This window comes from Labrus bergylta, chromosome 16 (genome assembly GCF_963930695.1).
Source record: "Labrus bergylta chromosome 16, fLabBer1.1, whole genome shotgun sequence".
NCBI classification, from domain to species: Eukaryota; Metazoa; Chordata; class Actinopteri; order Labriformes; family Labridae; genus Labrus; species Labrus bergylta.
The window spans coordinates 15,903,326-15,919,781 of NC_089210.1; the positions used below are offsets into that span (position 1 = coordinate 15,903,326).

The following is a 16,456-nucleotide window of genomic DNA, read 5'->3' on the forward strand; positions in this document are numbered from 1 at the left end:
CGAGGCGGTGTCTGCAGCTAATTTAACAAAAGCAACATCATCTCACAGCAGCCTGCTGTAGTCTGTGAACATCTCCACACAGATTAAAGTTGTTTGTTGTAAACTAAATTAAGGGGAAAACATATGTGATATAAATACAAACTTAATATTAAAATGTAGCCTACCCTAAAATAAGAGTTTAAAAAAAAGTATGTCGATATTGCATTATTTTTTACAGAACTCTCATTTATTATTTTCTGTTTGTTGTGTGAGTATTAAATGCGTTTGTAGGCTGTTGGTAAAGGCTATGGCTCACTATGTGGACTGGTAGATCTCGGCAGACTGGTAACTTTAAAAGTAGATCTTGGTTCAAAAAAGGTTGGGCACCCCTGCCATAGACTGTAACTATTACTGGACGAACCCTGACCCGTCTGTGACATAGGCAGAAAATGAGTCCAAACGACGGCCGCCTCCATATTGGATTTGCAGTCTCAACCTAACTTCGGATCAACCTAACGACAGCAGTAAGGCGGGACCGGCGGGACTTAACTCCGCCCATTCAGCTCGACGTTAGCAGTCCACTTGACAGCATAGCTAACAGCTAGGCTGCTATCATCCTCTATTCCTGCTCGTCTTGAGAAAACTCTACAAACAGTAAGTTAACATTTAACTTTTCTACAACACAGTTAAAACTAATTATATTCAACACAAATATTTAATTGAAGTCTTAAAACTACTCTAGTCTTTAAATATACAACTATGGTTATTAGTTATTTGTCAGAGCAGTTAGACTTTGTCAGTATTAGAAGAGAAATACATTAACAAAGTTTTATCCATAGACTGTAAATAAATATGAGACATCCAGAAGAAATCAATATTACAAAGCATACAGTTCATGTTACTGTTCTGACAAAAAGAGGAATGTCTGTGTCTTATATTTACTGATGTCAACAGCGATGTGGGAGAACATGACAATTGAAAAATCATTATTTAGTATTTATTATAAGATATTTGTTTTCTATAGAACCCCGTGAAGTCATGGAGTCTGTGGACAGTGTCAGCTTCACACCAAAAACTTTAAGTATTAGAAAAAATAGTGTTTAAGACTGGCATCTATTATGATGAGTTGCAGCTACCTTGTTCAATATTATTCCTGCAGATGTGGCTAATAACAAAAAAACACCCTGAGCTGTCACATGTAGTTAACTGTCCATTTTGTCTTGTCTGAGGCATTAATTGAACACCTTTGTATTTCTCCTATAGACACAGTATGGATTATTGGGGACTTGTCCGTCGAGGTGCCCAGAGAGCTGCAGAGACAGAGGAAGAAACCTGAGCCTCAACAACATCTGTATTTGTTGGTTCTTCTGGGGTGGACTTCAGTTGCTTCTCTTCAACAGCTCGCTGTGAGGGAGGTCTCCCCCGGATGGCCTGAGTGATGTCACCCACAGACTGAGAGCTGAGACGGGTTTTAAGCCTCTTGACAAACCGTCACACCGCACCCGCCTGTCAAGCTGGTCAGCTACACGCCTTATTGTGAATAACTCTTATCCTTCATCAAATCAAAACTGACGAGTCATCAAAACATTCACCCCCAGTACAGTGTGTGTCCATCGAGACATGAGCTAATCACACCTATTTCTTTGTTTTGTACCAAGCTGTAAACATGTTAATCTCTGCTGTAAAAACAGGCTTTTTTTAATGTTGTTTTTCAGATTAAATAAATATTTCTATATAAATGCACTCCTTAATGTCTACTTATGTGTATACATTTCAGATTTGAAATGACAAGACTAAAATGTGCATTAATGCTCAACTCAACAGCTTAGGGAAGGAAGTCTACTTTTACACAACTTTTTATTCTTTTGATAAATACTAATGTAGTTCATTTCTGAAAATGGGATGGAACAGAGTCATTGCAAAAATATGCCCTTAAACACAGCCCCACTCTTAAATCAAGATACATGGAGAGTAAATAAGATCAATAACTTGTGAATAAAAACACAGTTAAAAATGATTTAGAAATGTAGTCTTCCCAGATCAATATCACATAATATCAACTTCTCCCATCTAAACTGGACAAAGGGTTTTAAAATGGGAAGAAAATAGTTTGATTCCAAGTTGTTTGGAGGAGATCTATTTTTATTTGAACAGCTGAAGCATGAATACAGTCTTCCAAGGTGCAAACCCTCCTCCTCCTCCTGAAGCCTGTGGAGCTCCTTCATGTACTGCTGTCCTGTCTGCTGGCCATCTTCTCTCACCAGAACTTCGACTGTTGAAATGTCATTCTGAAGAAGTTCGAGCATGTGACATGGACCCAGGAGAACATGGACTTTTAGTGAGGGGTCTTCAGGATGGCAAAGAAAGAGAGAAAATATCAGTTATTCATTAAATTGTTTTTTTGTTCTCATCTATTTTTCGGTATTCATCTGTGTGTAAGATTACATTTATAAATCCAACAGTGTACTACCCAGACAACAAAGGTACAGTATTCAGGTAATCAACATCTATTTAAAGTTAAGAAGATAAACCTTATTGTAATCATGCTATTTTCAGCTCTCTCACTCACACAATGATATTCCACATCAAATGGTCTCAGATTTTGGGTGAGGAAAAATTAAGCAGTTTATTGTGGATAGTACTTCATCTTAACATGGAACAAATATAACCTGAATTATTTAAATCATTAACAGGTCCCAACTCTCTGTGCTTCAGTACAGAACATACAGTAACTCATTTATTATTAACATGAGCTCAGTACATGGCTGTATTCTTCAAACTATTTCTTATACTTTATATCTATGTGCTTTAAATCTTATTTTCATACATATTTCATATGTTATTGATATTTCTACTGCTATATTCTGTGTATGAGTTCAGTGAAAATTAATATGGTTATTAATATAGTTCTTAATGGTTACAGATGCTCTTACAAAGTGCATTTTTTTTTTTATTTAACAGTTTGTACAAATCTTAAGACACTACATCAACCATGTAACATTAATGTCATCCTCTATAACCTACACAGCACATTAGGTTCAGTTCAGTTTATGTTACTGACGGATAATTAATACACAAAGTTTGTTTTTTAATGTCCACATTTAGGTGGAGTATAACATTCATCATAACGTCAGATAACCACCGAGGTGAACCTTTAGCTTCTAACATCACACAAACTCATTATTTTCAACAACATCTTAACAAACATTTCTAAACCATTGACCGTAAATAATGTAAATAATGAACTACACAGATAGCCGACTGGTTTACAAGCTAATGCTAAACAAGCTAGGTCCGTAAATATAAATACCGACACGAGTAAGCAGTAAATATAACACTACTATATCACTTACCGAAGAAAACTGAAGCATCAACTTGTTGGATGGTCTGTTAACCGCACAGCAAGCCATGTATGTTGTCAGATATGTGTTAAACAAACTCTCCAAACGAAGTAAGAAAGAGGAGAAATCAGACGGATCAAGCTGTTAGCCTCCTGACCTGCTGACCGCGCAGAGCTGTCAATCAAATCTGACACAACCAAATATGGGCATAGCCGTTTTCCTTAATAGAATAAAATCCGATGAGTTATAAAAAAAATCACCCCCCCACAGTGTGAAGAGAAGGGGCCGTCAACTTCTCAGATATATCTCGTTTTTTGAACCAGGCTGTAAACATGTTGATTCCTGTGGTAAAAACAGGCTTTTTTGGCTGTGGGCTTATGACACTTCCGGCGCTTCTGCAGCCAGCCTCAAGCGGAACCTCGAGGAACTGCAGTTTTTTGTACTTCCGCATAGGCTTCATTTTTCGAGACCGGAGGTTGCCCCTTGGTTCAAACTCAGCTCTGTGTTCTCAAGGTGAATTATTAAGTGCTTCATAAAAAAAGGAAAAACACAAACTGAAAAACGAAAAAGTTATCCTGTACTCATAATCGTAAAAAATAAAACAAAAAAATACATCAGTTTGTATGATTTTAGAGGTGTATATAGATGAATTGTTTAAGGCTTCTTAACAAAGTGAAGTTAAAAAAAATACCTCTAAACCCGGGTTATGGGGCCCTTCGATTGGCTCCTGAGCGCAATATAGCTGGCAAAACTACACTTCCCACAATCCCCATGCGGACCAAACTGCCTACTTACGTAATTTCCGGCGGTGTTGGCGGGCAGAACGGGATCGTTTCTGGTTGTTTAGCGACGCGCAGGCCATTGTGTTGTTCTATCGCAGTGCACATTGAAGATAATCTGAACCAAACCTCGCGGCACAGCCCCTCGGGTAGATTTGTGTCGCCGCTGACTGCCTCTCCTCGACAGACCGACACATCGCGGTGTTGTCTCTCGGGCCTACCGCCTGCCCAATCAGCGCTCCGAAGCTTTCTCTGCAAAGGTAAGGCTCGTGCTAGCTCGCTGTTGAAGGCGCAAACGCCAGCCATGTTGCCCTCTTGTCGTGGGGGCAGGCCGCCCGGGTCGTCTCGCTGCTCATGTGTTCGTTTTTTTGATGGATAATGTGACCAAAGAGTGAAAGAAATTGCCCAAACATGTTTTTACCTATCGTAAAAGTGTTCAGAGGTGCACGCGAGGCAGACAGACATGATGCTCGAACCCGTTGATCACGCTGGCTGCTCCGCCTCTCATGAATCGGTTAACCGGCCCCTTCGCCACTTTTATAAACACAAACATACTCTGCACATGTGGCTAAATGTGTGCGAGAAGTATCGGCGTGCTTTTATCTTTTTGTGCAGTTAATCACGCTCAACGATGCTCGCGAGCATGTGAAGGGGGCGTTTTTCTGCTTCTCTACCAAACCGCACACAACACCTACATCCGCTGTTCTCCTTACAGACACATTTTCGGTTGTAAATTGACTTGAATTAATAATTTACGTTTGCCTGTGCTGACGGGGAATGCTGTGCCGAGAACTAAGACCTCGCTGGGGTAATCTTAAAGTCCCCCCCTGTGTGGCCTGGTCTTTAAGGTTACTTGGCTGCAGCCTGCAGAGAGGGGCGGGGCTCATGATGGGCCTTTATATCCCGCCCCCCGTGGCCTGATTGGTTCTAAATGACCAGTCTGAGCAACACATTTTTAACGAGTTTTAAAAACATTCTGATAAAAATGGAAAATCAAATTGAGGCCTGTATCTTAATGTAAAGATTAATCGTGATAAATCGATTAAACATTGTCAAGATTCACATCGGTACTCTAAATAAATGAGTTGCAATTATATGGTGAGCGTCAGCAGCGGTAGAGCAAGAATTAGAAATTGAAGATGCACCACTGTGTTTTAAATCTGAGGCGTGGAAGCATTTTGGCTTCCCCAAGACAGAAAATAAAAGAGGTGAGAAGATAACAGATGAGACAAAAACTTTGTGCAAATATTACAAGAAGACGGGGATCTACACAAATAGCACGACTAACATGATGCAGCTTTTAATCGACCACACGGACAAGCGGGTCTGCAGCTCCTAATGGAATGTTTTGTAAAATGAATTGTATTGTGAGTTTAGTGAATCATTACATCCCTAGTTCTAACTAATCGATTCATACACATTAATAAGCTGCAGACTAGGCAGAGAGAGCAACATGGGGTTAAGTGTCTTGACCAAGGACTCATCGGCCGCGTCGCTGCATGAGCTGAGGGATCGAACTAAAAACAAGAGACTGAAACCTAGCCAACCAGCTATCTCAAAACTTATATTTTTGGAAACGTTGCAAAAACTGCATCGAAAAAGGCAAAGGTACATGTGTGTACGGCGAGGCAAGGCGACAACATGATCACGGGTTTCTTGGTTCTTTTCCCGATAACTCAAATACCATTTTTGTCTTTCGAGGTCGATGTCAAACGAACTCGTGTCTCCTACAGGAGCTTAAACCGTCGTTTCACACTCTGGTAGCTCGTGGTAAGTCTACTGCCTTTCCACATAGTCCTTGCGCAATGCGTTCCGTCAGTGCCACAGTGTTGCTGCGTCGGGGCGGCGTGCAGCCTGCCACACTGGATCCGTCTCTGGAGCATGAACGCAGCTGCTCATGGCGTCACAAGAGAACCAGAAGATGATGTGGTGACAAAGAGAACAAAGTGCAAACATGTCGCTTTGTCTTTCTGAGGTCTCCTTGTTCATTTGGTTTCCGCTCTGCGCGCTCTGATGTTGATAAAGTCTGAGTATTGCGGGTTATTCTGTGTAAATTTCTGATTGCGTCCTCTTCGTCCACCAGAGGTGCCCTCAGCAGACGTCAAGCTGGCGACCGTAGCAGGAAAGAAGGCCAAGAAGGTTGAGGAGGAGGAGCCTGCAGCTGCAGCAGCTCCAGCAGCTGAACCAGCCGCCGCCGCAGCAGCAGCAGCAGCAGCAGCAGCAGCAGCAGCACCGCCACCACCGGCGGATCCGGCTGCAGCTGCAGCAGATCCAGCACCAGCTGAGGAGGAGGAAGAGGAGGAGTATGTGGTGGAGAAGGTTCTGGACCGCCGAGTGGTGAAAGGCAAGGCGGAGTTCCTGCTGAAATGGAAGGGCTTCTCAGAGTGAGTACGAGTCCAGGAGGAGAGGGGATGGTTCACATTTCAACACCAGGTGTTCAGTCAATATCGTGTTTTGGTACTTAACTGATTATTCACAAAAACAGAAACAGTCGAATAAAAATCTATTTTTATTAGTTATTTTACATTTTTGTCTCAAGGTGTCTCTGCAATTTATCAGAATTAGAAATACTTTATTGATCCCAGAGGGAAATTCGATCGTTGCAGTTGCTCCAAAATGTACAATATAGCAGTAGAAATATATTCATCAAATAGAATAGGATTGTAATTTTACATGAGGAATTTACACACCTTCCTCATTCTGCGTCCCATTATCACGCGGTTGTTAGATATCGTGTAGCATCACGCAGCAACGGACGCTCGCTGTCCACACTGCGTCTGTGATTTTCAGTTTTCTCTTTGCAAGCAGTGAGCTGAAATCACTCAGGCTCGTTCAGTAATCAACTCAGAGGGCTAAATAAAGTTTTTCCTGAGTTGACTTGAGTCACAGATGTAGTCATTATTTATGCACCTTGTATAGTTCCTTTGTCCATTGGAGTGACAGGAATGAAAATAGAAATGTGACGTCTGGGTAAAGACGTAGGATGACAGTGCATCGCTCACTGCACACTCGAGAAGGAAACCATTGAATCGAGCGGCTGACAATTTATGACAAAATGATACAACACTAACAGGACGCCGTGTTTGCGGCAGGATGGCTGTCCATGCTAGGGGAGGCTGAGATTTAACGCTCCACAAACATTTGTGAATTAGAACTGTTTTGAATTAATTTTTTTGAATTAACTTTGGGCATTTTGTACAAAAACAAGCTCGTCAAAATATATTTTTCTCAGTTGGGAAAAGAAGAAAATGTCGACGCGACAAAGTTAGAAAGACAGAAGCAGGCAGAACTCTGCTCAATCAATCCACAGGAGAAAACACCACCTGTTGCAGGTATGCAAGGAATCTCGGGTCTTTCTAAGATTTTAAAAGAAATCAGGGAATTCGGTGTGGAAACTGCTGGGAACTTTGGAGCATTAAAGAAGGAAATAAATGAATATGAAAGAGAACACACCGGACAACTAAAAGTGAGAATGGACGCAGCCGAATTATGAATTGCGGAAAACGAGGATCGTGACATTGCCGTGACACAAGTGCTCATCCACAGTCTGCGCCTGCAGAAACAATTGGAAGTAAAATGTGAGGAAACTGAAGGCCGTGCTCGGAGAAAAAAATCTAAGAATTTATTCAGTGCCTGAGAAATGCGAGGGAAATAACATGATTGCATTTGTGGAAACCATAATACAGGAGAAACTGGATGTTAACGAGGCCATCAAGATAGAGAGGGCACACCGAGCCGGACCATATACCGGACATAACGAACGTCCTAGGTCAATAATAGTCCGTTTTCAAAACTTTAACGATAGGCAAAGGGTGCTTCGAGCTGTCTGGGCAAAGAAGGATATTTGGATGAATGACCACAGGATTTATTTTGACGAAGACTTCACCGCTCAGGTGTTCGAGGAACGAGCAAAATACAGATAAGTGAGAAAACTTCAGGAAAGAAAGATCAAGTCTCGTATACTCTTTCCAGCCAGACTGAAAGTATTTGACAGGGACGGGAAATTCAAGGTGTTTGACAATCCTGCAGTCGCGGCAGAGGGTTTACGTGAGTTCGGCATCAACATGGAGATTCCAGCTGGGGAGCTGGACTTAGAGTCAACACTGCAGGCAGCAGGCTGGGAGAGGGCTCGCTCCAAGAGCAAGAGAAAACCAGCGAGTGACCTGATGCGTGGTATAAAGACAATACTGGACTCTATGGATCGGCATGCAGGAGAAAAAGATTAAAAAGGTATGCGCAGATCATAAAAGCAGAGACAAATGTGTTTCCTTTTGGGCACATACATCTTTCTAAAACGAACAAATGACTGAAACAATAGGAAGCCAAGTCCTTTCCAGATCTGAAACCCAGGAGTATAAAATGTATGATTTTGAATTGGATGTCGACCCAGAGAGTCATGTGTTTAATCACATTAATGACACGTGTAAATATTATACTGATAATGATTTCAAAGACAATTTTGAATTAAACAATAGATTTTCGTTAATACATTTCAATTGTAGAAGTCTTTATGCGAGCTTCACCAAGATCAATGAATATCTGAGTTCATTTCAAGGTAAATTTAAGTTGATAGCCTTATCTGAGACGTGGTTAAATCAAGAAAAAGGTGTTGATTTTCATAATGAGGGTTATGAGTTACATTATATGAACAGAAGCAATAAGAGGGGAGGGGGTGTGGCCCTGCTTGTAGACAGTGACCTGAAATGCAAACCAGTTAAATCCATGACGACAGCAATTGATGATTTAATGGAGTGTATAACTGTGGAAATTGAAATGGAAAAGAACAGAAATATTTTTGTAAGTTGCGTGTACAGAACACCAACTTAAAATATTTTTAAAGATAAACTGGAAGAATTAATGGATATGTTAAATGAAAGAAAAACATGTATTATTTGTGGGGATTTTAATATAGATCTCCTAATTACATTTAAACACAAAGCCACATCAGATTTCCTTGATGCATTATATAGCAGAGGGCTATACCCACTGATTACCAAGCCCAGTAGGATAACATCTTCAGGTGCAACATTAATTGATAATATTTTTATAAATGTTGTGCAAAATAATGCCAGAAGTGGCCTATTAATTAATGACATAAGTGACCATTTAACAGTGTTTTCAATAAATGACTGTCAAATAAAGAGCAAGAAGAATGAAGTTTGTAACAGATATGCAAGGGTAAGAACTGATGAAGCAATACATAGACTTCAAAATGATCTTTTCAAAGCACAGTGGGAAGGTGTTTATGTAGAAGAGATAAATGATTCCTATAATTCCTTTTTGAATGGATACTTATCCCTTTACAATAAACATTGTCCCATCACTCAATATTAGCAAAAAGTTAGTTATATTAAAAAGCCATGGATTACAAAGGGCTTGCAAAATGCATGCAAGAAGAAAAACAAACTTTACAGGGACTTTATTAAATTCTGAACAAAGGATGCAGAAAGGCAATATAAGGCTTATAAAAGTTGACTTTTCTAATTAGACAAGCCAAAAAAGATTATTATAATAGTGTTACAGGGAAACAAAAATGACATCAAAAGTACATGGAAAATTATGAGCAAGGTGTTAGGAAATAATCCTGTGTCCACAAGTACACCGAGCTGTCTTAAGAACGACAATAATGAGATTTTTGAGAACATGAATGAAGTGGTTAATGAATTTAATTATTTTTTTGTAAATGTTGGACCTAATCTCGCAAAGTCTATTAAAAAACAAAATGATTGTCAAATGGCAGGTGGCTGGAATAGAGAAGGTCAAATATTGCAGTCTATGTTTCTCGAAGAAGTGAATGAGAGTGAGATAAGATCTGTTGTGGCAAAATCTAAAAATAAGACATCAACTGACAGTGACGGGATTGATATGATTATTGTGAAAAAGACAATCGACTGTATAATTCAACCTCTTAGCCATATTTTCAATCTTTCTTTTCGTACAGGTATTTTTCCAGATAGAATGAAAATAGCGAAGGTAATTCCACTTTTTAAAACAGGAGACAAACACAGCTTTACTAATTACAGACCAGTGTCCGTATTATCACAATTTTCAAAGGTACTTGAGAAATTGTTTGCAGAAAAATTAGATAATTTTATTGAAAAAATTAATTTGTTAAGTGAGAGTCCGTTTGGATTCCGGAAGAACCGGTCTACAGCTTTAGCATTAATGAAAATAACAGAAGAAATTTCTACAGCAATAGACAGTAAAAAATACACAATTGGTGTGTTCATTGATCTGAAAAAAGCATTTGATACAATAGATCACAAAATATTAATTTCTAAATTATATACGTATGGTGTGACAGGAGTTGATCTGAACTGGTTGAGTAGCTATTTAATTAACAGACAGCAATATGTACAATTTTCTGGTAGTACATCTGAGTATTTGAATATTGAATGTGGAGTCCCACAAGGCTCGGTTTTGGGGCCTAAACTCTTTAATTTGTACATTAATGACATGTGAAGTTTCTAAGTTACTGCAGTTTGTTTTATTTGCTGATGATGCAATTTCTTTTTGCTCAGGACATGACTTAAAAACTCTAACAGGAAGTATTGAAAATGAAATGGTCAAATTAAAAGCATGGTTTGACGAAAATAAGTTATCCTTAAATTTGAATAAAACTAAGTTTATGATTATTGCAAACCAAAAAAAGGATGAAAACATTTTGTTGTCTATAGATGGAGTTAATATTGAAAGAGTGTCTGAATTTCGTTTTTTGGGTGTGATCATGGATGATAAGTTAACGTGGAAATCACATATAGCTCATGTTAAAAAAAAGTGTCTAAGAATATCTTTGTTTTAAACAAAGCAAAGTTTCTCTTGGATTGTAAGGTACTGTGGATTTTGTATTGTTCACTTATTTTGCCTTATTTTAATTATTGTGTTGAAGTGTGGGGTAACACTTACATCACAAACATTAATCCGTTATTTATTTTACAGAAAAGAGCGGTAAGAATCATTCATGAAGTCCACTATAGAGAGCACACCACAACGGGCTGTTTTTAAGATCAGGTTTATTGAAACTGAAAGATTTAGTTGAGTTACAGACACTTGTAGTTATGTTCAGAGCAAAGAGTAAAGTATTACCAGAAGGTTTACAAAAGACGTTTGTTTTTAGCTCAGAAGATGAAGAGCATAGAAGAAAATTTCATTTTAAGCATCAGTTTGCGAGGACAACTTTAAAACAGAAGTGTATTTCTGTCATTGGAATTAAATTGTGGAATTCTTTAAATAATGATTTGAAGGGCTGTGTTCAGATATTTCAGTTTAAGAAAATGTACAAGAACAAAGTTATCAGATGGTATGAAAGTGGCAGTTAGTGTGTTCTGTATGTTTTTTAGACTGAAGACTGAATTGTCAGATTTGTTTTATGTTGGCATGATATTCATTGATTGTAATTTGGACAGACCATCCAGACATTTATTGTTGCTTTTTGAGTAAGGGGCAGTCAAAACAAGAATTATTCTTCTCACTGCTCCTTACCGTACATGGGATAAAGTGTGAATTGTTTTTTTATTTTTTTATTTGTCCTTTTCTGTTGTGTGTTTTGACATGTATGGAACAAATAAAAAACATTAATAGGAAACGAGTAAGAAGAGCTGATTGGCTGATCACAAACAGACTTAGCTTGAACTAAGTCATTGTTCATTCATCCGTCCCGTCTGCAGGGAGGACAACACGTGGGAGCCTGCGGAGAACCTCGACTGCCCGGACCTCATAGCAGAGTACATGACGAAACACAGAGAGAAGGAGGAGAAGAAGAAGGAGGGCAAGCGGAAAGCTACGAGCGAGGCTGCGGGAGACTCTGAGGAGCGAGGGAGCAAGAAGAAGAAGGAGGAGGTGAGCAAAGGAGAGAGACTAAACTCCCTGCAGTTAGCCAGAAAAACTAAATTAAAGGAGATCCTAAACACAAAGGTTCTTTTATGTTCTTCCTCCAGGGTGAGAAGGCTCGAGGGTTCGGCAGAGGGCTGCAGCCGGAGAGGATCATCGGAGCGACGGACTCCAGCGGCGAGCTGATGTTCCTCATGAAGTGGTGAGTCTGCACTCTCAGTTTGTTCATTCTGGTGGCTTTAAAGGCTTTATGGGATTTTTCACTCTTAAATGTAATATAAATCAAGTATGTCCTCTGAAAATAACTCTGTGAGTCATGACTGTCTACAATGGGTGTAACACCCGAGTCCCACTGTCTGTGATGCTTTCTGAGTTCTATCTTCAGTTTGTTTACATCGTCGGGACGGCCGGCTGACTCCTCCCCTTGCGTATAAAAGTTGTCTAATTGAGGGACTAGAGAAAAGAAGAATAACATACTGTACTCACTGCTTAACTGTGTTTCTAGATCACGCTCATTTCAGGTAAATTTACATGCAGTGTGAAGATACGAGCATAATAAAGATCACTAGCATTAGCATGCTAACACAACAATGCACCGCAAGTTGTTTTGGTTTCATGCTTGTGCTCAAAGGCGGCATCTGTTGGATCAAAAATTCACATATAAAGCCTTTAAGGTGGACTCTCCCTTTGTTGGGATTTTAGAGACCACTCACCATTTCTTTCTCAGCAACGCAGTCATCGGGAGAAGTTTGAGTTTCCAGCGTCCTGCTGCTTCATAACAAAACAAAATGGAAACACTAGTTTATAATGCATTAGAAATGGAAAGAGACCCTCTGAACTTGTAAAAAAGGAACATCTTAATAGCTAGAAGCTTAACTGTTTATGCAGCTGACCGCTCTAGCTTCAATCTTTTCCCTCTTCCTAATTTAAGGTTATCTGTGACACTTCTTTTGTATTCTATACAAACATGGGAATCCCACAATATGACCACAGGAGGTGGTCATATTGTGGGACACTGCTCCTGATCTGGTTGTTCACACATACACCTCACAGCGGGAGACTATCCCTGTCAGACGAGGGGTGATGAACACAACACCTTCATTATATCTGAAAGTATTTTATCATCCATGGACTGTCTGTGATCCACAAAAGAAGCTTGTTCATTAAAGAGGAAGAGAGAGCTCAGAGTGATGTCAAGGGGAATTCTAACCTCAGCTCACCCGGAGTGTGAGAGCACTATAACATAACCTTCAGTTTCTGCAGGTTTTAGGGATACAAAGCCGTTAAAGATGCTCCAGAGAAAGACGCCACAATCTTCAAAATCAAGAAATTATAACCCTGATGGCATCCAAAGCTGACAAACTAAAAAACAGAGAGGAAAGAAATTCTGTGCTCATTGTTTAATCCTTTGTTGTCCTCTCTCTCTCCCTCTCACTCGCTCTCTCTCGAACTTAACAGGAAGAACTCTGATGAGGCCGACCTCGTCCCAGCAAAGGAGGCCAACGTCAAATGTCCCCAGGTGGTCATCTCGTTCTACGAGGAGCGCCTCACCTGGCACTCCTACCCCACCGAGGAGGAGGATAAGAAGGAGGAGGAGAAAAAGGACTAGATGAGTGGAGGGAGGAGAAGGAGGGCGCAGGGCGGGAAATCAATGACACGCTGGTGAACTGTTGTCCAGGTTTTTGTTTCTAGCAGCGACCTTGGCAGCTAAAGGGGCGACGAGCCGCCACACGGTCAGGATTGAACTGCCAACGTAGCTGCGAGAGAGGAGAAGAAGTTTGTTTTCCTGCCCTAAGAGGAGACCTGACCTTCCCTCAAAAAGATGCTCCCGTCTGTATCTGGACTGAAAATGTAACTTTTTTTTTTTTTTTTTTTTTTTTTTTGTAAGAGGTATGTTGACATCCTTGTTTAGATGTTTTTCCTTCACCAACAACGTGTCGCCTGATGGAACTGGTGCCTTTTGTTCTGGTAGTTTCCCTCCTTGGCATCACAAGCCGAGTTTATAGAACTTATTTCAGTCAACTTACAATGAAAGTGTTTTGTCTCGTACATCCGGTGACAGGCGCCTGGCGTTGGAAAGACACCGGGGAAACGACACACGCCGTCGCTACCTCTTGAAACGTGTGCGTTCATGTGTGAACGTAAAACTGTGGCTGGATAGTTTGTCTCTCTTTACAAATCACCGGGCCTCTCTTAAAACGTTTAAAAAGTGTTGTTTTCTTGCAGCGGAGAGGCCGGTGGTTTGTGACGGATCAGAGGACAAACTTCCTTCCTGCTGTGTCGGGATACATCGGAGGGAATGTCTTTTGGACGGTAACAAAAAGAGGTGAAACACCGGTTTTCTTTGTGCCACCTGGACTCTCATCATCGCTGGTGTAGCGCTGGTCCCTGATTTAAAACTCAAAACGCCAAAAGACGACTTTCCATTTCACTCGGACATGAATATAACGAGGAGTTTCAGTTCAGAGCGAACAGAGCTTTGATTTCGGCCGCGCGTGTTTGATCAGCCAACATTTAAACACCGCTGCAGTTTCAGCCTCAAGCCTTGATTCAGCTACCTTATGCTTCGACCTGACTTCCTGTTAAGTTTTAATAAAACCACGTTTGTATTTTTACAGTTCTGACCTTTTGTGTTCACTAAGTGGAGGGTTAGCTGCAGCTTCTCTCTGATTAAAAAAAAAAAACGGTTTCTCTGCACAAACACGCCATCTAAATATTGGCATGTATTTTAAGATGCTGCTATCCTCACGGGTAGAGTAAAAACTTCAAATCAAGGAGGCCGCGTTGACACTTTCAGTTTGCTCAAAAGCAGCTGTGCTGGTTTGTTTAAAAACGTCTCGTGCCGGTTATGTTTTATTAGATCCTTACAGGTACATTTGTTTTTAGTGATGCACCAATTAAAAAATAAAAAATAAAAAATGTAAGTGACGAAAACAGAAGTTCAGATAATCATGAAGTTTATAATCCTCTCTGCAGAGCGGGAGATAAATAAACTAAATATTCTTGGACCGTAAGCAGGAAGTTATTTCTTTAAGGAAGCAGTCTTAGTATCTTTGCATTATCTCGGCTGCAGCTTCAGAAAGACGCTCTGAGGCTGGTCGGAGTCGCGCAGCGGCGTTTAACGTGTAAAAACAGCAGCTAAACAGGAATCGAACCGGATTTAATCTCCCATGATGCACCGCACACTCAACAGCTTTTTTTTATTTTTGCATCATCACATGCTGTTTGAAGCAGAAGCTAAATGCTTTGCAACATGTTGAAGCATCTCGGTTTGATCCCAAAGTGAAACTTCTACACGATGACATCACGGCGTGGAAGTTACCCGGCGACACATCGGCCGTACATTAATGTGCTCCGTTTGGCCGACAGATTGAAGGACCGCTCTGGTTTCCAGACGCACGCTCCGTCACAAACACTTTGTTTCTGCAGGAGATGATTTGAAAGTATGTTTTGAAAATAATCTTTATTTCCGATCTTTTATTTTTTAACCCTCACACCTACAGCCACACGTGTGTTTTAAAGGCTGTGTTATGTTAGCTTGCACCGGCCGGGCAACACTCAACACACAACAGTTTGTCGTTCTCAGATCGTCCTCCGTTAAAAACCTCTTCTTGTTCTCTGAAAGAACAAAAAAAAAACGAGTTAAAACATTTTAAATCCAGCATGAACAACTCGGCCGTTTCTTTGCTGCTTTCACATTTTTTCCAGTGTTGAACGTGTTGAATGTTTCCCGGCTGTGCTTATTTCTAAGTATTCTGTATTCAAGGTAGTGTAGTGGCTCCCCTGTGTTAGCAGACCCGGCTCGGCTGATTTATAATCCCAGAACTGTTTTCTTTGGTTTGCCTTTTGACTGCTGGAATTAATCAGAAAACTCAAAGCTCAATGCTGAAAGTATTCTAAAGCATCGACTCGTTTCCAGCAGCTGTTCAGTTTCGTATTTGACGAATTCGCTTTTACAAATCTTTGCTGAACACAAAGAGTTTTGACATCGAGCTTTTTTCCGACTTCTTCTGCAACATAGTAAACTATAAGCATGTCGACCGTTTCTACTTTGACACGCCGTAAATGAGTTTTGTTCTGGTCTTTAGAACGTCCATATTCGCTGCACCATGAACTTCAGTATTCAGATCCTTCTGACTGCCTTCCGTTTGAGCTCGCCATCGACAGGAAGGGGTTAAAAATGAGCTGCTCTGGGGTCTGCCTGTTAGCGATTCTCTGGTGTCTCAGACTTTTCTCTGTATTTAGCAGATTAGCTTGTGTTGTCCTGTTGCATGTTTATCGGTTTGTCACTTTCATGGCTGATCTACTTTAAATATGTCTGTTTTGACAATAAAGGTTGTTTGTTTTCATAAAGATCGGCTCTCCAGCGTCTCAATCAGAAAAACAGAAACTCGTCAGTGCTAACCATGCAATTCTCCTGATTATATCCTGCGGCATTCTCAAATCAGCTCAAAATACTCGGGGTCTAGCAGGAGAAACTCTGAGTGAAAAATTTGGCTGTTTGCGTTCACACATGCAGCTCCTGAG

General features: G+C 40.4%; 2 protein-coding genes across 2 annotated transcripts in view; one reads left to right on the top strand and one right to left on the bottom strand.

Annotated features, from left to right (window-relative positions):
* The window catches only part of LOC109997193 (NACHT, LRR and PYD domains-containing protein 3), a 17,958-nt gene extending 13,741 nt beyond the window's left edge, over window positions 1-4,217 (bottom strand). The window contains exon 1 of the mRNA XM_065965200.1: window positions 4,116-4,217. The gene's annotated coding sequence lies outside the window, so the exon portion shown is untranslated. The remainder of the gene's footprint in view (window positions 1-4,115) is intronic.
* cbx1a (chromobox homolog 1a (HP1 beta homolog Drosophila)) lies at window positions 4,092-16,282 on the top strand. The gene is made up of 5 exons (XM_020651585.3): window positions 4,092-4,359; window positions 6,183-6,483; window positions 11,767-11,938; window positions 12,037-12,131; window positions 13,388-16,282. The coding sequence occupies exons 1-5, from the start codon at window positions 4,092-4,094 to the stop codon at window positions 13,536-13,538; spliced, it is 987 nt and encodes a 328-aa protein (XP_020507241.2). The 3' UTR covers window positions 13,539-16,282.
* Window positions 16,283-16,456: the final 174 nt, after the last annotated feature.